Here is a 23,545-nt window from a genome sequence, read left to right on the forward strand (position 1 = left end):
AAACATTATTAATCTATTTACTACACACATTTCAACCAATCTGTCATCTGTGTATGCAGACGTATACGACACAGCAGGATTTGGGCCTCTCCATGGAACTTCAGGCTTTAACCCTGAGTTTTCTGTATTGTGCAGGTGGTTCACATCGCCATGGTAACTTACACTGCAGACCTAACCTGCTCAAGGGCAGATTGTGTTCGAGGTAAAAGATCGACAAGCATGAAATCACTGCCTACTGAATAATTCAGATCACTGCAAAATAGAGTCACTACTCCTGGAAGATCACCCGGACTTCAGTGTGTGGATATTAAGAGATTAAATCAAGTTTTTGTCATTCAAAAAGAGCATCAGTAGGAAATATAGATTCACTTTAGCATTAACTTACACAGTTGACATTTTTTCCAACTTTTCTTTTGTCACAAATAGACTTCAAGTGCTCACATGTTCATAGACCCTTTTTTTTCCATACTTTTCTCCTTTCTCACACTCTCTCACACGGCACACTCTGTTGCTTTGTCTGCAGCAGCTTTGTTGCTTTCAGTACAATATGTTTAACCTCGTCATATTTTTCAGTATTTTAGTTTTGCTTTCTGTTGTAAAATCAGAGGCAAACCTGAGGTGGACCCTATGTTCACTTATTGAGGTGGTAAAATGTAGCTTTTTATGATCGCTTAGGGTGATTGCCGGCATTCGAGTAAGTGAAGCCAGATAAGCAAAAGATATTCTGGGTATGCTGAACCTGCTTCACAGCACGGGGCCCAGTTAGATGCTCTCTTTTCTAGCTGATCTTGTTGCTTCACCCCTACAGCATTTTTTACTGCAAACACAAATTAAAGAGAACGACTTTAAAACTCATCAGAATATATAATGATGAGACAAAGCATTCGTGTGAGACTCTTTGGATGTGCCAGGGAGTTTTTAATTTTGATAAAGCTGGAAAGATATTCATCAATTACGAATCACTGTAAAAGCACAAATGACACTTCTTGCCACACATTGTCTCATTTAAATTAGACAAGTTCCAACTGATTTTTCATGAAAACAGGCCGTCCTCTGTGCTGAAGAAAATCCAAGAGATGCTACAAGAATATTGTGTTTACACAATCTAGTGCCTCCATAAGACTTTATACATCACAGGTCTCTTACTGGTTATACTACATGACTTAGATTTGGACAGTAAAGGCCTTTGGATTCTCTAAGGCAGCACCATACAATAAATAAGGATTATTTTAAACTGTGAATCATTCAAAGCTGGACTTGTAAAGTCCAAGATTAAAAAAAAATCTACTTACGAATAGCAGTAACATAAAAGGTGCGCTTTAATCATTTGTATATTTTAGACTAACAGATTAGCTTTTTATGTACCAACTGACAAGCTAAAAATCAAGAGCTAAACAAACTGAGGTATGATAACCATTGTTTACTGAACATTTGTTTTTATCTTGTTTATTTCCTTATTTTTAATTTATTACTTTTAGAAAATTATATTTACAAAAGTGCTGGGAAAGGGTAGGCGTAAAAAACTAAAGCGTCAGCCTACAACTTTTTGCTCAATAATTTAAGTTATTTCCATTTAATTCAGTTCTTTGCTGTCTATTTTTTATTTTGATTCACTTAAATAAAAATATCATGTGTTTTTAAAAATGCCATGAAAGCTGATGGCAGCATTCTTCGGTCCAATATGAAGGTGTTTTGCAATCTAGTAGACGGATTGGAACCTGGAGCCTGCCCTTTATTACTGCCTAATGGCCTGAAAGCCGTTGAGCCAAACACACGCACACTGCTGATGTTCCCTGTAACTCAGGGGGCTTTTAGGACAAATACTGAAAATGCAGCAGCATTGTCTAACTTTAGAACACTTCCTCTATTCCTGTGTAGGCAGACTTTGCAGACCATTTCAGGCTGATGGAAAACACCCCTCAGCCCTTATGCCATATTTTCCACCAGGCGTGCATGTCAAAATAAAATCCCTGGAGGAAAAGGCTGGCTGCAGTGGTTAATAATAATAAAGGGAAACAAGCAAAGACAATTGACTGTTTGCTGAGGTGCATCCTCTGAGTTACTGTTGCTAAGCCTGAGCTTTTACGGTTTACACTGATAATGGTGGCAGATTTACAGCTTCAAAACTAATTTATATAAACAGTTATCTGCATTTAAATATGCACAATCTGTAGGAAACCTGGGTTTTGGTTTCCAGTTGTTGACTGAGTAGCACTGACGTTTGAACAGGCTGTGGGCAGATTAACCAGGGAAAACAAGAATGCAATGGATGAAACACAATCTTGAAATCTTTGGCTATAATCTGATATAACTCAGTTTTTTAGACTTTGTCTGCAATCATAATCAGACTGCACTAAAAGACTTGCATGCAAAACAGGAAGTCTTGTTTTCAAAGTCTTTGTTTTGTCTTGGCTTTTTACATGAGACCATTGCTGTGACCCACCAATACTGGCTGTTGCCCTCAGAAGTTATTTACGTTATGCTGTCATGAAATCACCTTGAAGTCCGTCTAGAAGGCAAATGTGAAGCTGATACACCGACATCTGCACAAAGTCCACACTCATTATCTGATGACAAAATTTATGTCATCCAAAGCAGACTTATGGGCAATAAAGCCAAAGCTCACCTTAGCATATCATTCTGAAGTCTAAAGTGCTTCACTCTTCACAATGATATTACCTTTACATCTGTTTACCTAATTATTTGACCTGTTGCCCTTGTTTAATATGAATTAGGTTGACAGCACACACTTGACTGACTCAACAATGGGAAAGTCCAATAAACTGAAGATTTAAGAAGGTAAGTTGTAGATTTACACAAGTTGGGAATGTCTCTTGTAGCTGTTTCTAAACAACCCCAGATTTCAAGGTCATCAGTTCAACCAAGTTTCATAAGTACAAGTTACAGACGTGTCACCACTTTGCCAAAGTCTAGAACAAGACCTAAATTGTCATATTTAGGTGAGAGGAAATTGGTTAGGAACAACCCAGAAAGCACCACAGCTTAAGCCTGCCATGAACTGGAAACTGCTGAAACACCAGCATTACTGTCCACAATGAAAAAGTTGATAAAGCAGGCTAACATTAAGCTTCTGGAATGGTCTTCCTAAAGCCCTATATATTTAAAGATTGTGTACTGTGCCTAAACGCTGGGTCCATGCCAGGAAACCAACCGATTTACATGATCAGTTCTGCCAAGAAGAGTGGTCAGATATCCAGCCAGAATTATACCAGAAGCTTGTTGATAGTGATCAAAAAAATAAATTATATTCTAACCATGTGAGCCTGTATATATATTTTTATACTTGTTTTTTTTTTTAAAGTCATTAAAGGTGTATGCTCTTTATTAATGCCACCCTGGAAAAGTTCAAAGAAATCATCAAAAGACCAAAATTATAATGACGTTCATCCATGAGATGCACTTACGTAAACCTCTGACCACAATTCTAACTATTAAGCAATGCCACATAGGGACTTGACACAAATTTGACAAAGTCTGCTGTACATTTTTGAAATTTGTTTCCCAACATGGTAATGTGCTGTTTCCTGTCGGGTCCACCTGAGGAAGCAGAGGCGTTTCCTGCACCCAGATTTAGCCTTCTCATAAAATTTTAAGACAATTTATAATCATTGTCAGTGGAACAACTTGTTTCACATGCTATCATCAATTTACCAGATTTAAAGTTAAATAATGGACTAAATCTACTTACCTCACCAAGTCAGTCATACAGGAGCCAACCACCACAACATCAAAGACCTTTTCAGTCATGATCTGATGATTAAAAGCCACATAAACACATACAGTTGTATTATTACAACAGGAGCAATTGCCCTTTCTCCATTTAAATTAACTGTTCAATGAATTTCACAACATTCAAAAAACAGAAACAAGGACTTTAGCTGCAGCTTGATGGGGGCATTTCAGGCAAAATATGTAAACTAGTTTCTCAACAGCCTGCAAACAAAAATCACTTGATTTTATTTATCTCTCACATTAGCATGAGCTTGAGTGAAACAAGGAAGAAGGTAAAAATAGAGCATTCATGGCTGGCTGAGTTGGACAAATTCCAATCTTACTGGGGGTGGGGTGGCGACAGTTTCAATGCTACACCATGTGAATGCACCGCAGCACAGCAAAGTCTTTAATTAATTCAATCCTCTGCTTGTATCGGAGCTAATGCTAGTGTGTTAATCTCTTCAAATCTCTTCCTAGGCAGTGGAAGACTTGGAAAGCTTGGCCGCTGGCTGTAGGATGGCTCAATTCTCTCTCCCACATCTTGCAGAATAGTGTCTTCTCTCTGCAGGCATGAAGAACTTCACTACAGTGAAGAACTGCATTGTCTGACCACTTGAATTAGCATGGAATCCCCGTTCAAAATTCTCACTTGCTAGCTAAACTTGAGCTGAGCTATGATGCTCAGCAGACCAATGTGAGAAACTTCATTTATATTAAGCGTTTGCTATAAAAAGGTGTTGCAAAATGTGTTAAAAAAAAGCACATTAAGGAAAAGGCATGTTAAACACTACAAACAGTGTAATTAAAGTTGCATGTAGAATGTGATACAATTTTAGACCTGCAGTTTTTAAAGTTTTGATGAGTGTTACTTTAGCGTGTAGCCAGCATGTGATTGAGGTTCACACATATTAAACACTTTTAAATTTTGTTTATAATATGATGCATGCTGTTTTAAGCACAGACTGTGTTTGAAAGAAGGATGCAGATTGTTGTTTTTCTGGAAGCAGTGTTAGCATTTTTGCAGCCACCATGTTGGTTTATTGCATCTTGGAATGACCATATGTGGACAACAAGGTGGGATACTAAGCAATATGCTGATGCTAGCTAGCTTGGTTTACAAACTGCATCTACAGATGCAGACAAATGCTAATTAGTTGTAAGTAAAATAAAATCCTAGAACTTCACTTACCAAAACAAGAGAATAGACCATCTGCTGGTAAAAATACCCACACAATAAATCATGTTATTGTAATTATTTTTCAGATAATTATAAATAAAATACTCAAAAAGGCACCAGCAGTCCCAAGCATGGTCTAGAGATCCCTAACTGTTCGCGACAATTAGCTAAGGTGAAAACCTAGAAGACAGTTGGGTCTCAGTCACACAGGCCTTGAGGCTAGTCAGCAACAATGTAGCAACAACGGGACACAGGGGAAAAATGCATGTTCCATTTCCAGTTACTGGAGTTTGCTGGTAGTCACTAGTGTGAAATTGGTTGCAAAGAGGTAAAAAGTGTAGATTCAAAAACATCTTCGCGATTGCTTTGGTCACTTTGAGGTTGCATAATAGACACCGACATGTCTGCAAACTCTTGTAAAATACTTGCCAAATGGTAGTGAAACTGTGGAAAGTATAACACAAAATGGTCAGTGTTCACCTTCAAAATAAAAGCTGCACATATTGTATACTTCAGAGAGTACATGGCAGTATTTGCAGAAAGGTCTGCATCTTGCATGCAAACTATGGGTGACTTAGACAATCTGCTAGCAACCAAAGCAATCACAACAAGTGCTCCCCTTTTGTAACCGATTTTATATGGCATAAGCCAACAACCTCCAGGAACCACTAGGCAATCAGTTGAGTAATACATATTTTCTCTAGAAACTGGTGGTTGCTGACTGGTCTAGGCCTGTGTGACTGGGGCCTTAGCAAATACAGCCACCTCTCAGTGACAGACCACACCCTCAATTTTAAGCCTTACCAAAATCTGAACAGGTGAGTTATAAAAAAAATTCACTCTATGTACAGCTGCCATTAAGAAGGAAATTAGCTATAGAGATAACAAGTGCTTTTTGTAGTAGGCTATAAATTTGTTATTTCTCCTTTAAAATTGCATATGTGAGTTTATGGGGATTAACTCAGTTTTAAATTCAGCTTCCAGTAACCATTAGAAGAAACTTCAGCTTTTGGTGTTTCTGTTTTGGCTTCAGTTTTCAGCTATGGAGGACGATGCTTTGTGTTTTGCGGGTAATATTCCATTTTTTTTGCTAGTTAATAGTTTAGAAATCCACGCTAAAATAAGAGATGAAAATGAAAGTTCTGTCTGTTTTGCTATATGATTAACACACTACATGAACCTATAGATGATTAAAGGTATAATATTGCACTCTTGTCTTGTAACTGTGTGTCAGGTTGCATAAAATGACACAAAGTCTGTACTTTGTTAACTCTGGTTTTAGATTGAACTGCAAACAAAATCCCAAAGAAAAAACTTTTGGATCAACTATAAAAACCCTTGTGAGCCTGCATTCTTCCCAGTGTCTGGCTTAACTGGAAAATATTTTTATGGCAGTGATACGACCATATCTGTATAACAAATGTTCAGATAAATTCAGATTATACACACTTTTTCCAACTCTACCCACACGCAAACGCTAGCTGTATTTGTTTTATTTTAATTCCCGGTATCATAATCTCCTAACCACTTAAGTTAGACCAACTCCAAGCTGAGAGTTGAACTAGTAAAGAATTTCACCAGAATACTTTGGCTCAACATATTTTTTGGGGGGGCCTATTTTAGCTGGATGCTTTGAGACTGACTGTGAATCACTCCCAGGAAGGTGGAAATTCCCAGTGGTGAATCAGACAAAACTGCCCTCATACGGTCTCGCCCGGTGCACTGATATAATTTCTATGCCTTTGTGCTCACCTTTCATTTTTATTTTGCAAGTTAGGGTTGTTCTGTTTGCACAAGAAATGACATATTTCAGGTCTTTCACATGTTCACTCCATGCTAAATACACTCTCAGAAACCAAAAACCTTTACTGCACTTTTAGTGTTACAACAGCTTGTCACTAAAGTTAAATAAAGGGCTGTACCCTTGAAGAGAGGTATTTATTAGCCAACCTTGAACCTTAGTATTAATATTTGTAGTTTTTTTTGCTGAGGCTTCTATATAATATAATGACCTGCTGATCTGAATGCTTTTCATTTTTATTTTATTTAGCTAGCAGTAGTTAGAACTTGGTTGGAGTCACTGTTGGAGCTTGATGGTAAATTAATAGTCATGCATGGATCAATGCAGATTTGGAAAGGGACCAGGATGACCCACCATATGTGGTGTCATTTCTACTGCGGCAGGAGTGCTTGCAGTGAATTTCTATTTTTATTTTACTGCTGTTTGCAAAACAGACCATTTAAAGTTGCACTGCTTTAAGTGGAGGGTAAAAAAAATGCAGGAGCGGCAAGCTCCTATTGTGATAGGCTGGAAATTCCTCCAATCCATCCCCAGTAAATTACACCAGGTTATACAGTTGTTAGGGCTGCACGATTAATCGTTAGAAAATCGCGATCTCGATTCATACTTATGTGCGATCTCATTTCCAAATGACAACGATTCAAAAAAAAAAAAAAAAAAAAAAAAAAAAAAAGACGACGACGATTGTACCGCATTTTGATCCGGGACGTAATCTGCATGAAAACAAGCGCTCACCCTTCCTGCTCAACAAATGACATGGGCGGAGCCTTATACCACGTGATACAGAAGCTGTGCCGTGATGCTCAAATTGGCAGGGAAAAAACAACGGAGAACACGTCAGGGATGACGAGAAAGTGACAGGAGAAAATTTGTGCCGGTCAACCACCCAAACATCAATAACGGGAACCTTATACAGCGCTTCCCTATACACGTCGAACTCCCGCAGGCTCAAAGAAATTACGGAGGCTATTACTTATCACCTGACCAAAGATATATCAACACTGTGCAAAACGAGGGATTTAGGAAAATGATCAACACCCTAGACCATAGGTGTCAAACTCTGGCCCGCGGGCCAAATTTGGCCCGCAGCCTAATTACATTTGGCCCGCGAAGCCATGCCAAATTACTATTAGAGCTGGCCTACTGGTATTATACAGCTAATATATATATCGTTTAGTATTAAGCTTTGCTTGTTCCATATTCAGTTTTTCAGCAAAACTTGTTTGAGTCCATAAGAAAAGATTCATTCTTATATCTGGAGGAAGATTTTTTTCAATAAATATTAATGTTATTACGACTTTGTTCCAGTTTTGAATTTTGGCCCACTGTGTATTTGAGTTTGACACCCCTGCCCTAGACAAACGCTACACAGTGCCGTCCCGCAACTATTTTTCTATTGTTGCACTACCTGCTCTATACACGCAGTGTCGAGCAACGGTGGAGACAGAATTTCAAGCAGTACAACATTTTGCGGCAACCACAAAATGTGAGGCATTTATTGTTTTTATTTTTATTTATTGTTTTTATGTTCAGTTTCAACTGTTACGAAGTTGATGTGCAGTTAATAAGTGCAATAAATATTTATATTGGAAAAGAAAATCGTGAGAGAATCGTGATCTCAATTCTAGGCAAAAAAATCGTGATTCTCATTTTATGCAAAATCGTGCAGCCCTAACAGTTGTGGTCAGAAGTTCATGAGCATGGATATCATGGTAACTTTGTGAAGATCTCAGAAGTCTGTGAAGATCTAAGACAGGGGTCTCCAACTCCAGGCCTCGAGAGCCGGTGTCCTGCAGGTTTTAGCTCTCACCCTGGGTCAACACACCTGAATCAAATGATTAGTTCATTACCAGGCCTCGGGAGAACTGCAAGACATGTTGAGGAGGTAATTTAGCCATTTGAATCAGCTGTGTTGGATCAAGGACACATCTAAAAACTGCAGGACACCGGCCCTCAAGGCCTGGAGTTGGGGACCCCTGATCTAAGAAGAAGAATTGTAAATTTACACGAGTTGGAAAGGTCTCTTGGAGCCATTTCTAGAAAAAAAAAAATGCAGATTACAAAATTGTACAAAATTTAGAGGCTGCCAACCAAAAGTGAAGCCTGGAGGATTATCTTCAAATTATGCCAGAAGCTTGTTGATGGCTACCAAAAGCATTTGGTTGAGGTGCAACTTGCTAAAGCATATTTAGCTAAATATTAGTGGGGGTGTATGTAGTGTATTTTTTACAATAACATTCAAGCTCACGATGAGTGTCAACTTCAATGACAATAATCAACCAATAAATCAAATGACTGATATTATCAGCCAATGGTAGCCTGTCACATATATAGTAGTATTGCAGTCAGCTTTGAGTAATATGCAACACAACAAAAATTTTCTTTAAAGATTGTAATTCAGAGTAGGTCTGCTTGTTTGTTGCAGAGAATCAGCACAGTGGTGTTGTAAGTGGATTGTGAAATACACTACTGGAAATGTATTAAAAAAGCTTGACTGTGTTTGATTATACATTGCCCTGATCCAATATTTAAATTGTATATCAGTGACAATAAGTTGGACTATGACTGATCCATTTAAACGAGTTCTATATTGTTCTGTGTTTAATTCACCATCTGACAGAAGCAGTGCACTGGTAACTGGTGGGAAGACTAACATAGCATGGAGGAAGATGACAACAAATCCTCAGCAGCTTGGAAGCATTTGACTCTACCTACATCAACATCTTTTATTTTGATATTTGCAAAAGCTTTTAGTTTAACCATACGCTGCGGTCAAGAGAGCAGACATTACTGAAAACTTTCAAGAATATTTTCTCAGCTTACTTGTTGTCACTGTTGTTATCTTCTGTTGTTGTTTAGAAGCTTTTACTGCACTTACAGTAACACCGGTGACATTTTGTTGCCAGCTCCATTAATATATTTTCACATCGCATGTTTCTTGTCACCCCAATGTGTGTGTGAGGAGCAGTTGAAGGAGGTGGACTCCGTGAAACTGTGAGACCAGGAAAGGATAAACTACAGTACACTGAAAATAAATAATAGCAGTCTGAAGTAATAGTTCTCACAATGAACTGATAGGAGACTAAATATTATGAGGGGAATATTTTATTTATTTTTATCCTGCTGTAATTTATTATCTTTGGTACATTTCATACATTTTATTTTATAAAGTTAGGAAATCAGTGTGTACTTGCATATAAAAAAGGATAATTCCCAGCGTCAGTCAAAGTGATGATTACTCAGTGGAACATCTCTTACTTGCATAGTGTCTAAAACCTGGTTAGACATCACAGGTCATCTTTTAATGGTTCCCTGAATTATTATTATTATTATTATGATTATTGTTATTGTAATCCTGTTCTTTGTAACTAGCTTCCTGCTAAACTGAGATCGATTATGTCTGTGTCTACACTGAAAAAACATACTTAAAACTTTTTTATTCTTGCAGGCTTACACTTGATAGCTGTGTCTGTGTGTGTATACGTGCACATGCGTGTTAACTTGTATTTTATTTATTTGTAAAGTTTTATTTTGTTGTTTTTATCCCCTCAAGACATCGTAGACTTACATAATTTTTAACTTTTATGGCAAATATATTGAGTTTATGTGTAATGAAATTTTCTATATAAAAAACCCCCCAAAACTTATAGACATTTTTATTTTAACACTGGTATCGGTGCCTTAATTCAAAGTATCTGCATCGGACTGGAACTGGAACAAGTTGAATCCATTCCTAGAAGTTTAGCAAAACCTGCTCAAGAACTGCTGGAGGAACACAAAAAGTTCTGAAGGGCTTGACAAAGTCTGCAGCTCCCATGATCCAGAGCCCCCAACCTGAAAACCCTACAATCTGTTCTCAAGTCTCAATCTCAAAAATTGTAGGAGCCCTCCAGAGATCCTATACCTAGGCCTCGGTGATGATGGCAGTTGTAATGGTGGTGGAGAGGAAGGATAATTTTTAGGTAGGTGATTTTAATAGTTGTAGCTGATCAAAGTATATCATGAATAATGGTTTAAAACTGGTATCAAATTCAATGATCCAGTATAACTCAAGCTCAGAAAAATAATTAAAAGAACCATTAAGTCAACCTTAATCTTTTAAAAGCTCAATATCAGAAAATCATTTCTTTTATGGTAATTTACTCACATATTAGAATTGCACGTACTTTACTGTACTCACTTGTTAATTGTTCTCTTTATCCATTTTAGCATACGGTAATGTCGTGTACAAGCCCAAATATCTTGTATTATTGGTGTACTGTAAACTCTTAGTACATGTCATTACATATGCAGCCAAATACTCTGACACCTCAAGTATTTGAGGAATAAACCGATCAAAAAACTAAAAGATCGTGACCCGGATTAATTAGACAACCTCCAAAGTTAAATGAAGTGTGTTAAATTACCTGGAATTCAAATAATCTCCTGCGGATTGTAAAACTGAATACCCACTACTTGAAGTCCCAGGTCAAAGTGCACGGTGACAGGTCCCTGGCGTTATCGCTATTGCCAGATCAACCACTGTCATTTTATCAAGGAATAAACGTTTAGATTTATTTGACAGTGTTAAGGTATCATAATGTCAAGCAAAAACGCGCCATAGGTAATGCATCACGAGGAAATACGGCTCCTGCAAAAGAAAGAAAGTAAATTTACCCACAGGCATTATGAGAGGCACCTAACTGTGGGGCTATCACAAGGACCCAAACAACAACATGAACCGGGGAAATTGATCAGAGTATGAAGTAAACATTGGACTTTACGCTGAAATTTAAAGACTTCCATCTCTCTCAGGTACTCACACACCCGCCGCAGGCTGTATTGAAATGGACGGAAATGGGCAGGGGAGGTTTTGAGAACGCTATATGTTTAAATCGTGTTAATTTGACGCATAAGTATTAGCTAAGCTAACAGTGGCTAACGATGCCAAACCTATGAGCATCTGAATTACAAACTGTGGCATAAACACTAATTTACCCTTAGCGCATTCAGTGTATCACCAAATTAGAACGTTAAAATGTTACAACATTATATGTAATATGTGTTTTCCCTGTGTGCTTATAGTGCGAAAGGAAGCTTCCAGTGTTGCAACTAAATCTGCTTCCTTCTGATGTTTTTATATTAACACTAAACTTTTAAGAAATGTTTTGTGGATATTGTGTTACTGTGCCTTATTCTTCTCTTAAAACCTGCATTTTTCAGAAAAAAAGTTGGACAGAAAGGTAGCAATTTTAAAACAGGACGGGGAAAACATTTCTATAATACCAGGAAATGATAGCTTAAAAGTAAAGCCAGCGATGTTGCATTTTTGGAGAGCCATAGGGAGTGAAAAAATACTTTAGATATATGCATTTAATGTCTTTGACTTATATTGAAAGGGGAAAAATAGAGTTGTTTTTTATTATTATGAAAAATGCATATTTAATCATAGTTAAAGTTTGTAATTTAAAACTGATAATAATGAAACAACTGTATTTTTTTATACTAGTTCGTTGGTTATAAGGCTCAATTTTACTTTGTTGATGTTTTCGATTTGTTACAAAATGTCCCAGATAAATCAGGGCATGTTGCCACTGTAACTGTTCTTTAACGTTTTTCAAAAATTAGTTCCCTTGAAGAAAATGAGAGAAAGAGAAGGACAAATGAAGGACACTTGGTGAATCAGGAAGTGCAGAAAAATAATAATAAGGAGGAAGTGAGGTTAACTATGAAAAGAATGAAGTGTTGAAAGTGGCTAGTCTAGATGACATACCTGTGGAGGTATGGCTATATCTATGAGAGAGGGCAGTAGACTTATTAACCAGATGGCTGAACACAGTCTTGGAAGGTGAGAGACATCTGAGTAGACTGGTACAGAACAAGGGTATTGTGCAGATCTGTAGCAACTATAGAGGCATAAAGCCAATGCCTCTGTAGCTTCATGCCTCTGTAGCTTCATACCATGAAGCTATGGGAAAGTGTTGTTAAACCTAGGTTAAGAAGAAAGGTGGGAATCAGTGAGCAGCACTATGACTTTATGGGGAGAAAGCGCAGATGCAGAAGATCAGAAGGAGATTCACTGTCTCTTGGTGGATCTAAAGAAAAGTAGGGAGCAGGTTGAAGTGACTGGATGAGGTTTGTTGACCTAAGGTCAATCGTCGAAAAACAAATTCTGACCTATGTTTTGTTAGAATTCTAACAGGGTAAAACAACTGGCAGCAGATCTATACCAAATACTAATATTTCATCTTTCTACTGTGTTAATTAACTTTTTAATAAAATAATTTAAGGCTGTTATCGTGTCTCTACAGACTGCTTACAGTGGGTAAAATGAACAATATGTCCCCTGAAGTCGCACTGCACCGGATCTCACCTGAGCTGCGTCCCCTGCTGTGCAGTGTGGTGAGGAATGGCCGTGTGGGGCTTGATTCCACAAACTGCCTCCGTGTCACAGATCTCAAAACTGGGTGAGGACAAATGATGTATTACACAAATGATGTCTGTAAGCAAAAAGTTAACTGGAGCTAATTTACAAATATTGTTACAGTACTGTGCAAAAGTTTTGGACCAACCTACAAGGTTTTTGCTAAATTTTTTTCCCCACAAGACTTTTTTTAATATGTTGCTCATAAAATGGGAAATGGGTGCAGTGATTTATTAAAGCATCTGCAAGCATATATGGAAATACAGTATATAAGGAGAAAAACTGTCTGCGATGTTCTAATGAGTTTGAAAGTCAATGTTTGGTGTGACCAGCTCTATTCTGAAATCTCTTGGGCAAGCTTTCTCGTAATTTCTGTAAGCTTGAAAGACATTCAAAGCTCTTCTCTGGATGTTTGCGACCTTTTGTTTTCTGTCAAGATGATCCAGCACTGCTTCAACAATGTTGAGGTCTGAGCTCTTGGGTTGCCAATCCATGACTGAGCTTTCCATTGTAGATTTTTATATCCAGGTGTGCTTATCCTGCCTTGGCAGTGTGTTAAATATCATTGCCAGGATCAAATTTTGATACATTACACCATAGGAGCTGTTGTCACTGATATTCAGTACAGCTTTTGTGTAATTTGGCATACCTCAGCGTTTTCTCACTGTTTGCCTTGCTTTTGAACTTATTCTTTACAACCACCCTTCCACTGAGACCAGATACTGTTCAACTTTGGAAGATCTTCAGAAAGCTTGGAGAACTAAGTGAACATTGATTATTTCATGGGAATGCACAGGGTCTATTTTAGGCCCGGTGAGCCAAAAAGAGTGCCTTAAATTCTTTGTTTTGTGTCACAAACAGCCCCAAATCCAAAGAGATTTGCTTTACTAAAAGAAAAGTATTAAATACTGTGTTTTGTGGAGTTTTCACTGCAGAATAATTGTCTGCTTAACTTATACTAATGACTTTTTAATACTAGACTTGGCATAATATGTAATTTCAGAATTGTTCTGTATTTATTTTAATTTAAGATCTGCATGCGCACATATACACTATATTGGCAAAAGTATTTGGTTGTTTGCCTTCATACGCATATGAACTTGCGTGGCATCCCATTCCTAATCCATAGTTTCTAAATATGATTTCGGCCCACCCTTTACAGCTTCAACTCTTCTGGGAAGGCTTTCCACAGGGTTTAGCAGTGTGTTTATGGGAGTTTTTGGCCATTCTTCCAGAAGTATATTTAAGGTCAGACACTGATGTTGAATGAGAACGCCTGGCTCATAGTCTCTGCTCTAATTTATGCCAAAGGCATTCTATCAGGTTCGAGTCAGGACCGGCAGGTCGATCAAGTTCTTCCCCAACAAACTCGCTCATCCATGTCATTATGGACATGGTTGTGTGTAGTCATGTTAGAACAGGAAGAGGCCATCTCGAAACTGGTTCCCACAAAGCTGTGAGCATGAAAATGTCCAAAATGTCTTGGTATGCTGAAGCATAAGAGTTTCTTTTACTTGAACTAAGGGGCCAAGCTGAACTCTTTGTTATGGCCGAGAGGCCCAGGCTGTGAGTATGGACTCAAATGCAGACACAGAGGGAGGCAAAGCTGGCGTGAATACAGTTTTATTTACAGTGCTTAGTTCAATTACAGAACAGGAAATAATGTAGGCTATGTACTGTGAAGGCTATGTGGCCAAACTATGGAACATGAAGCTCAAACAGTGCGCTATGATTAGATGCTAGATTCCGTGAGCGGCTTCGGGGGGGGGCCAGTGGCCTGGGTGGAGGTACTCAGGGTCACTATAACGAAAAGAGACAGGCAGTCTAGTGAATCTCAGCCGGTGGGTTCAACTATGATGGTTATGGCTTACGCGTAGCAGGTGAAAGTGGCATGCGACGAGGGTGTCCAGGAGGTCCAGGTGAGGTGAGGTCAAAGGACGGTCCGGAATATGCTTGGAGCGACACACCTTGCAGGGAGGCAGGCAGGTGAAGTGTCACGATGAAGGGAGTACAGCCAGATAAAGGAAACCAGCGTCCAGACAGCGATTGGTGCAGTTCAGCTTGAGAAGCGTGATGGCCAGGCGGGTACTATGACAAAGAAAACACAGTGAGTAGAAATGGAAATGTTCAGGGATCTCACCAAAGCTTGGCAGTCTAGCACTGACATGGGTTAGCTGTAGATCTGGCAGAGGTCTGTTGTGAGCGCTGGTCTTATATGCTGGTGACTTGATTGCAATCAGGTGAGAAGGCTGATTGGAGTCTCCACCTGAAGGTGGAGCCCAGCAGAGTGGAAAAACCCCGCACTCACCCAGACCATGACACTCCTGAAAAACAACCTTACGCCATAACAACAACTGTTCTCCTACAAAAAGATAAGATAGTTTACTATGAAGTGTCCACTCTAACATTCATTTATACAGTCTTGATCAAAAGTTTAAGACCACTTGAAAAATGGCAAAAATCATATTTTGCATGGTTGGATCTTAACAAGGTCCCAAGTAGAGTTTCAACATGCAACAAGAAGAAATGGGAGATTTTTCCTTTTAAAGGCATGTGGTCCTAAACTTTTGATCGCCTGTAAAACAGCCTGTTTCAGTTTAAGCGTTGTTTTCAATAAATTGCATGCTCAAAAAAATGTTTTGTCTTACTTCCTTTTCTTCTTCTTGCATATTGAAGCTCTACTTGGAACTTTGTTAAGATCCAACCATGCAAAATATGATTTTTGCCATTTTTCAAGTGGTCTTAAACTTTTGATCAAGACTGTATAAAAATGTGAATAATGTATTCCATAATTTGATTAATAAGACTGTCAAAATGTTGTTTTTATAAAGATAAAGTGTCAAAAAATACCCAAATCTTCCTAAACAGCAATATATTTGTTTTATCTCTATACTGATCCTTAAAAATCCCTGATGTTAACTGATTACTTGATTTGAATGTCTGTGTTTTCATCTTTCCTCATGTTCAGATGTACATCTCTGACGCCTGGTCCGTGTTGTGATCGCTTTAAACTCCATATTCCCTATGCTGGAGAAACCCTTAAATGTAAGTAAATGATTCACAGTCATATTTGGCATTTTCAGATTAGTCACAAGAGTTCAGTCTCTGCTTCTGACAGTAAGCTGATAGGTTGTTCTTATTGTTGGGTTTTGATAAATTAATTTTAGGAAAGCAAACATTGCTTTGCCATATTAAGTCATAAAGCAGTAGCAGTGAGATAAAGAACTTGGAGTCAGCTAAGGTTTTTCAGAAGCTTGAAATCTGGCTTAATTTTTGGCCTGTGTGAAAGTGATGAACTAAAAGCAAACAAAGTTTTTTAAAGTTTTGATGTCCGCTGTGCTCTTAAAAATAAATGAGATTATGAAGGTTTCATTACATTCCAAAAAGCTGCATTTATGTCAGTTCTGCTTTGTTTAGATTCTATGTTATAAAATTAATTAGAGATTGGAGGGGAAACATTTACTTTCATCCAATATGGGTCAGAGTAAGTTCAACAAGATCTGTCTTGACAATGACGCTTTAGTGTTTGCATGCAAGGTTATTATGGTCAAGTAAATTAAACAGAACTTGAAATAGCTGAAATTGCTGTACTCAAAGGGTTGACATAGTCATCAAAAATATTCAAGTGTGCTTTGGAGCTGGATTGTTGCTCAATTGGTTCTAAGGTTTGCCAAAAAACTACACCTATACCATTACATCACCACTACATGCCTGAACTGAATGCAGAATGGACGTTAAAACGTGTTTATGTTAAATTCTGACCCTACCATCTGAATGTTGCAGCAGAAAATAAGACTCATTGGACCAGGCAACATATTTCTAACCTTCTGTTATACTATTTTTGTGAGCCTGTGTGAATTCTAGCCTCAGTTTGCTGTTCTTAGCCAACAAAAGTGTCACCCGGTGTGGTCTTCTGCTGTTTTAGCCCAACTGGTTGAAGGTTGACAAGGTGCTCTTGTGCATATCTTGGTTGGAACAACTGGTTAATTGAGTTTGAGTAGCAGGAACCATGCCATCCTCAAACTCATTCTAAGTTTGTAACTTTACCAGGTCGTTTACACCATTTCTGCATGCTTAAATGCATTGAGCTGCTGATATTTATGCTAACAAACAGGTGTACCTAATAAAGTGGCTGGTGTGTTTACTTTTTATTTTAGTCTATGATGATAATGATTAGATTTGTCAACACAACCAGCCTGAGGAGGCATTAGTGCAGATGTTTGAGACTGGGAACTATGAGTCAGTTGCCTTCACAAGTGAATGTTTGTACAGTGATTTAAAAAAAAAAAAAGAAAATTAAATTAAAACACAAATTGAAAAAATAAAAATGTAAAAGTAGAGGTTGTGATTCACAGTTAAAGTTCCAATAATTCTCACAATCATCTGCTAAAGTTACAGCACCGTAATAGTGCTCTATTTCATCAGAGACTAGCGTGCGAAGTTTCACCATTATACTAAACTGTTAATTAATAATTTGTCACTTTGTTGCTGTAACGTACAGTTAAAGCTAAGCTAAAGCTACAGCTAGCTGGCTTGCAGTGAAGCTATCTGGAGTAGTAGTAACGTCTAAACTAACAGAAAAACTAGCAGTCTGCTTTACAGAGGCTCTGTAGCAGATGCCGCCGTCCTCCATAAAGTAAGAAGAAGAAACACAAACTATCAGCACAAATATGGAAAATAGACCAAGCTAATGGTAACAGGGCAAGAAACAAAGAAAATTAGCAGGCGTAAACTAGCAGTTCTGCCTCTCAATAAACGTAGGAGGGTCACAAGATGCTCTGATGCTGTCACTTTAATTGCTGCTATTTGTTGATTTTAATTAAGGGCCAGGGCTCGTTATTTATTATGCATAGTGATCTGTCATGTGAAAGTGACAGATTCAGCATCTGTAGATAATGGTTTAAAAAATCACATGAAAGCTTATAGCATTGAAAAATAATTGAATAAGAACAGTGCGGTTTGTGAACACATAAAAATGCAGTGTACAAAAGCACACATTCAAGGACAAATACAGCAGGATAGGAATGACAGCAAATTTTATTTATTTTTTATTTTTTATTATGGGTATTGGCCCTGAACAAGCTATAATATGTGATCCCTAAAGAAGACATCTATCGGTCATTATGACAGTTATATTGAGACAATACTAGACCTGTGCTTTAACAGTGACACTCAAAACTATTACAGCAATGAACCCAGCACAAAAACAAATTAACAAAGTCGATTTTTCTGCATTTCTGTTGAGCTATTTTGGCCCTTACAAAACTAATCCAGTCACTGAATCTCACATACACCAGTCATTTAGACTTTTAGCACAATACTGACTGTATAATTACTACTCGAAAAAAACATTTCATCAGTCGAGTGGTTGCAAGAGAGGGTGTCATTTGTGGAATAATTATAATTATCAGGTCTATTCCTTGCAATCAACGTTAAAAACAAAAGGAAAAAAATTTAAATAAAAAGTGAGAGTTGTTTTGTGTACAAAATGGAGTTAGAATTAACTGAATGTGAAATGGGTTGAAAGTTGCATTCATAATGTCTTAAATTTAGCAGATTAAAGTCTAATCTTGTTGATTGCACGATTTAGCCCATTTTTACTTCATTTCTTAAACCATTTAAGTGTTCTTTATACTCTAAACCACTGGCATGATTTCAATTTGCAGGCCACCATCTGTGCGCAGGTTAACATATTCAGTGTCTAGAGCAATTGGCCTGCACTTTGGAAAGAGAACATCTTCACTGGAACAGTTTTATTTAAAATAAAAAGATGTAATTCAACCGTTATTAGTGTTGAGAGCTGCACTTTTGTCTAACAGGCAGCCATTTTAAAGGTGAAACATCATTTAAGGCCATAGCAGTGAAAGTAACCATATCTATGTACATAAGCTAAATAAAGGTACAGTAAAACTGCTATATGCTTATACTGCAGGGAGACGTCCCATGATTCACTGAGCATTTTTTCAAATTTAGACTGTAAGTACAAAGCAAGATCAAAAAAACCTGGGATATCTCTTCCTTATCTGGATTCACTTGTTGGAAGATCAGTAATCAAGGCAAGCAGTCACACAAGGGTGGTTATCACTTCGACAAGTCAGCCCAGGGTTTCCCAGTGTAACTGCGAGTTATGAGCAGTGTTTGCGTGAAAAAGGCAGAATTGGCAGCGTATGACCAATCAAAAACACGGAGAAGTCTCTTGGCAGCAGAGCAGCAAGTTTTACAAAGAAAGAGAGAAGCAGTGAATTTTACAAAAGGAAAAAAATGTTAGAAAAATCTGGAGAGGTTAAACACATAACACCAGCTATTCAAAGCAGCAGTGTGAGACTGTGTGTTAGGAAAGGCTGCACAGTTTGTAAGCTATATTCTAATATAAAACATGCTGTAGGAATGTGTGTGCAGTTTAAGTGCTGAAGTACTAAACACTGGAAGACCTGACTATGATTGCATTTTTTTGCGTTGAGAATTGAATACTAATTAATGTAATGTGTAATTACATTAATTTAATGTGTTGCTTATATATTCTAATGGCGTGCAAGATGGTTTCAGCTGCAACTCTGGCACAGCAAATTTGCCTGATGAAGTAAAGCCCCATTTAATTGACTGTTGTGGTGAATTGCTTCCATATGAATAAAGCTTTTACCAGTAAAATTATTCCTAAGCATCTGCACTTACTGGTTACTTTAGGTACACCTCGCTTGTTCTGGGATAGATTCAATAAGGGGCTGGACACATTCTTTGACAGTGATAATGGCTGCAAATTCATGGTGTGAATCTCCTGTGCCACCACATTCCAAAAATGGGATTGAGTTCTGGTGACTGTGGAGGCTGTTTAAGTACAGTAATGGCAAGGAGCCATCAGAAGGATGGGCACACTGTGGCCACAAGGAGATGAGCAATAATACTCAGACTGTGATATTTAAGTAAGGTTCACCTGGTACTAAGATGCCCAAACGTGTGCCAAAATCTATCCCTCACACCATTACACAACCAGCACTTCCTGAACTGTTGATTTAAGGCAGAATGTATCCATACTGTAATGTTTACACAAATTATTTGGATCCTGCTGTTCCAATGTTGCAGGAGAAATAAAAATTCATTAGCCCAGGCAAGATTTTTTTTTTTTTTTTTCAATCTTGTACTGTCCAATTTTGTTGAGCCAATATGAATTGTTGCCTCAGTTTTCTGTTTTTAGCTGACAGGAGTGTTGTCGTCTGCTGTTGTAGACCATCTGATTCAAGGTTTGGTGCATTGAGAGGTGCTCTTCTGCATACCTTGGTTGTAATGAGTGGTTATTTGACTTACTTCCTGTCAGCTCAAAGCAGTCTGCCCATTCTTCTTTGAACTCTGTCATCAACAAGGTATTTTTGCACAGAATATTTCTGCTCACTGGATACTTTTTCTCTTTTCTGAACCATCCAATATAAATCCTAGTGATGGCTGTGTGGGAAAAACTCAGTAACATTTTGTGAAATATTCAGACAAGCCTCTGTCGCATTGAAAGTCACCTAAATGATTTTTCTTTGCCATTCTGATGCTTATTTGCAATTCAGAATGCAATCTCAACTAAGCATACAAGTTGTTGCCATGATTGGCTCATTAGATATTTAAGTTGGCGAGCAGTTGAACAGATGCAACATGAACACTAAGTGCGTATTTTGATGTAGTGATTTAGTACATCCTGGTCTCTTATGTTGAATATAAGCTGCTCCAGAAGAAAACTGGTCTGTACCTAAGTTATCCTGGCCCAAAAGGAAGTAAATTCCTTCATAATCCAGTAAACTTAGTCTTACCTGAAGTTACATTGGGAGATTCCAAATCCTACTCATTAGTTTCTCTTCTCTCTCATAGTTTGCTGTTTGTCTCTTTATGCTCCTTAATTTTCCCTTCTTTTTCCTCTCATTCCTCTGATGAGAGGAAAAGGAGTCAGGATGGCTGCTTCTCCCTGCGTCCGGTTCTGCCAGAGGTCTCTAACTGTTTTTCCTCCTCACTGTCAAATCACTGGGGTTCTGTCTTTTAGTGATATTTAGCCCCTGTTGTGAACTGACATTATATGAAACCGAAAATCAAATTGAAATTAAAATGATGTGGAAGACTTTTAGTCAGTTTGGTTGGGCTTGCAAGTAAAAATGCCTCGTAAAGATTGTTTGTCACTTTAATACACAATGCCATAGGAGGGTTTTGTAATTGCGGCTACTGAGCAGGCACTAAGACCAAAGGCAACCACAGGAATTTCTTAACTACAAAAACAAGATGGCAATTTTTCTCATGATGGTAATGAAATAACACCAATAAAACATGCTGCTGTTTGTACCACTGAGCTTTTACTGGAAGAGCTGCTCACTTCTCAATCAAATCGCCACATCACAAGCTTTCTCTCCAGAGCCTGAGGGAGAAAATCAGTCAGTGTGATAGTAATGGTAAATTCAAAACTTATTGGTGATTGCCTGCATTGACTGTGACTGGAGCCTCCAAAGTTTTACGGGAGCCTAACAAATTAAATGTGTTGAAGTAACAGATCTTGTAAAAAACATAGTTATCAGGATAACCTGAATATATTTTGCATTCACATGTATCTAAATCTCTCAACAGGGTTTACAGCTGATATTCTCACCCACTTCAAAGATAGAGACATAACACAAGCCAGATATGTCAGCTTGATTGGTGAAGCTGTGGCTGATGACTTATCAACATTTTCTTTGAACGGATGCCTACACATTTTAGAGTTGTTTTCAAAGCAAGGCAGGATCCCCTTCTTGTGCAACTCCTAATAATAAAAAAATGTGATCCACATTTGTGGAAAGACTGATATAGTATTTATCAATTTGTCAAGATTTAATGTACAAAAAGTCCTGCAGTGCGCATCTTAAGTTTGATCATAGTTACTTTTTTGTTCTCCTAGGCCACATTTTCTCCAGATAGAGGAAGTAGGTTTTTCTTATTTTGCATAATCTGCAAAAAAAGAAAAATCTGTTCAGGCAGAAATGGTTATGAGCTATATAAAGATGTTGTGGCTAGACTCATGGATTGTGTTGCTATAACTTATATTTTAGTGACGTTAAAGGATTGTCTCTCGAGAAACAGAAGTTAAAAAAAAAACATGACATATCCGCAGCCCCAACAAGCCAGCAATAAACGCACATAGTGGTACAAGATATAGACTTCTTCAAAGTTAAATAAAGTCATAGGAGGAACCTTGAACATGAATCCTTTGGCATGACAAGGTTTTCTGCATTACTCAGTTTTTAAAATGTGATTTAAAATGTTATCTTCATTTAAGCCCCAAGTATACACAAACACACCCAGGCAATTATGCATTTGTGTTTTTATTGAACACACCCTTTAACCCTCAAATGGATAGATTACACTACTTTATTAACTGAAATAACTTGAGGTCATTTATATTTTATACAGGTATGCTTTATTTTAATGCCCATGTTTGTGTTTGTTATACCTAGACTGTTTTGTTTGTATAGTCTAATATTCTGAAATGCTGAAATGTCATTAATTATGATTTTTTAATCATTTTTATTCAAAAAAGTCAGGGTTAGCCTCGAGGCTTGTGCAGCTATATAGCTTGCTATTCTAGCTCTGTTAGCTGTGGTTCACTGCAAAACATGTTGTAACGAGAATCACAAGTTAAAAACATACATATATTTCAGAGGTAAAAAAAAGTTAAAAGCTGTAGGAGCAGCAGATTGACAAGTTCCTCGTAGAAAACACTTTTTGCAATTATCAGAAAGGCACATATAAATATACAGCTCAGCTCTTAAATAACCCGACTCGGTGGCTTGAAAGTTTAAACATTCCCAGTGCAGGTGGAAAAAAACTAAATGAGCCCTTTCTTTTCCTTATTTTCTCTGATATTTATTCGGTTCCAGTGTTGGTTGCTCAAATTAAACATGTCCAAAGTTACAGATAATCAGGTCAGAGTATATACAAGTAACCTGTGCATTAAACACTGTGTTTAAACTGTTCTAGACAGACTGTTTAGACTGTTTTCTCCGCACTCGGTTCTGTATGATGTCACAAAGATGGGGCTGTGGCTGTGCGAAGGCCCAGTATGAAATAATGATTATTTTCAACTAGGACTCATGCAAAGCTACTCTAGTGGAGTAAGGAATAAAACTGTGGGGCTAGAAATAAGCAGATGAGGTCCCCTTTCAATGATGATTTCTGGCATAAATGTCAGATATCTGGGAATTAGTTTTCTAGCTGATGGTGGGGAGTTAACGATATCCAGAGCCAGCTAAGCAGCCTGGAACCATACTTTGCTGTCATAATGATGTTTTCATAGCAGTACGTAGTGATATGTTTAGATCATACATGTTGTTGGCTTCCTTCTCAGGTTATTTAATGTCAGCGTCGTTAGTCCACAAAACATTTTTTCACCAGAATTCCCCCAAAATGCTCTGCAATGGACCCAATTCAC

At 37.8% G+C, this 23,545-nt stretch overlaps 2 protein-coding genes across 4 annotated transcripts in view; one reads left to right on the forward strand and one right to left on the reverse strand.

The window, feature by feature from the left end:
- The window catches only part of rbks (ribokinase), a 57,835-nt gene extending 46,630 nt beyond the window's left edge, over positions 1-11,205 (reverse strand). The window contains exons 1-2 of one of the 3 annotated variants that reach the window (XM_031733416.2): positions 11,120-11,205; positions 3,710-3,771 (exon numbers count right to left, since the gene is read on the reverse strand). In XM_031733416.2, the coding sequence (XP_031589276.1) occupies positions 3,710-3,768 (59 nt within the window). In that variant the 5' untranslated portion in view covers positions 3,769-3,771; positions 11,120-11,205. Of the gene's footprint in view, positions 1-3,709; positions 3,772-4,924; positions 4,961-10,893; positions 11,061-11,119 lie in introns of those variants that run through there. The other 2 variants (XM_039603748.1, XM_039603747.1) reach the window with 2 other exon arrangements.
- Positions 11,206-11,358: 153 nt separating this feature from the next.
- The window catches only part of babam2 (BRISC and BRCA1 A complex member 2), a 111,631-nt gene continuing 99,444 nt past the window's right edge, over positions 11,359-23,545 (forward strand). The window contains exons 1-3 of the mRNA XM_031733418.2: positions 11,359-11,507; positions 13,004-13,159; positions 16,085-16,161. Of these exons, the coding sequence (XP_031589278.1) occupies positions 13,023-13,159; positions 16,085-16,161 (214 nt within the window). The 5' untranslated portion in view covers positions 11,359-11,507; positions 13,004-13,022. The remainder of the gene's footprint in view (positions 11,508-13,003; positions 13,160-16,084; positions 16,162-23,545) is intronic.

Source organism: Oreochromis aureus, linkage group 19 (genome assembly GCF_013358895.1).
Source record: "Oreochromis aureus strain Israel breed Guangdong linkage group 19, ZZ_aureus, whole genome shotgun sequence".
Taxonomy (NCBI): domain Eukaryota; kingdom Metazoa; phylum Chordata; class Actinopteri; order Cichliformes; family Cichlidae; genus Oreochromis; species Oreochromis aureus.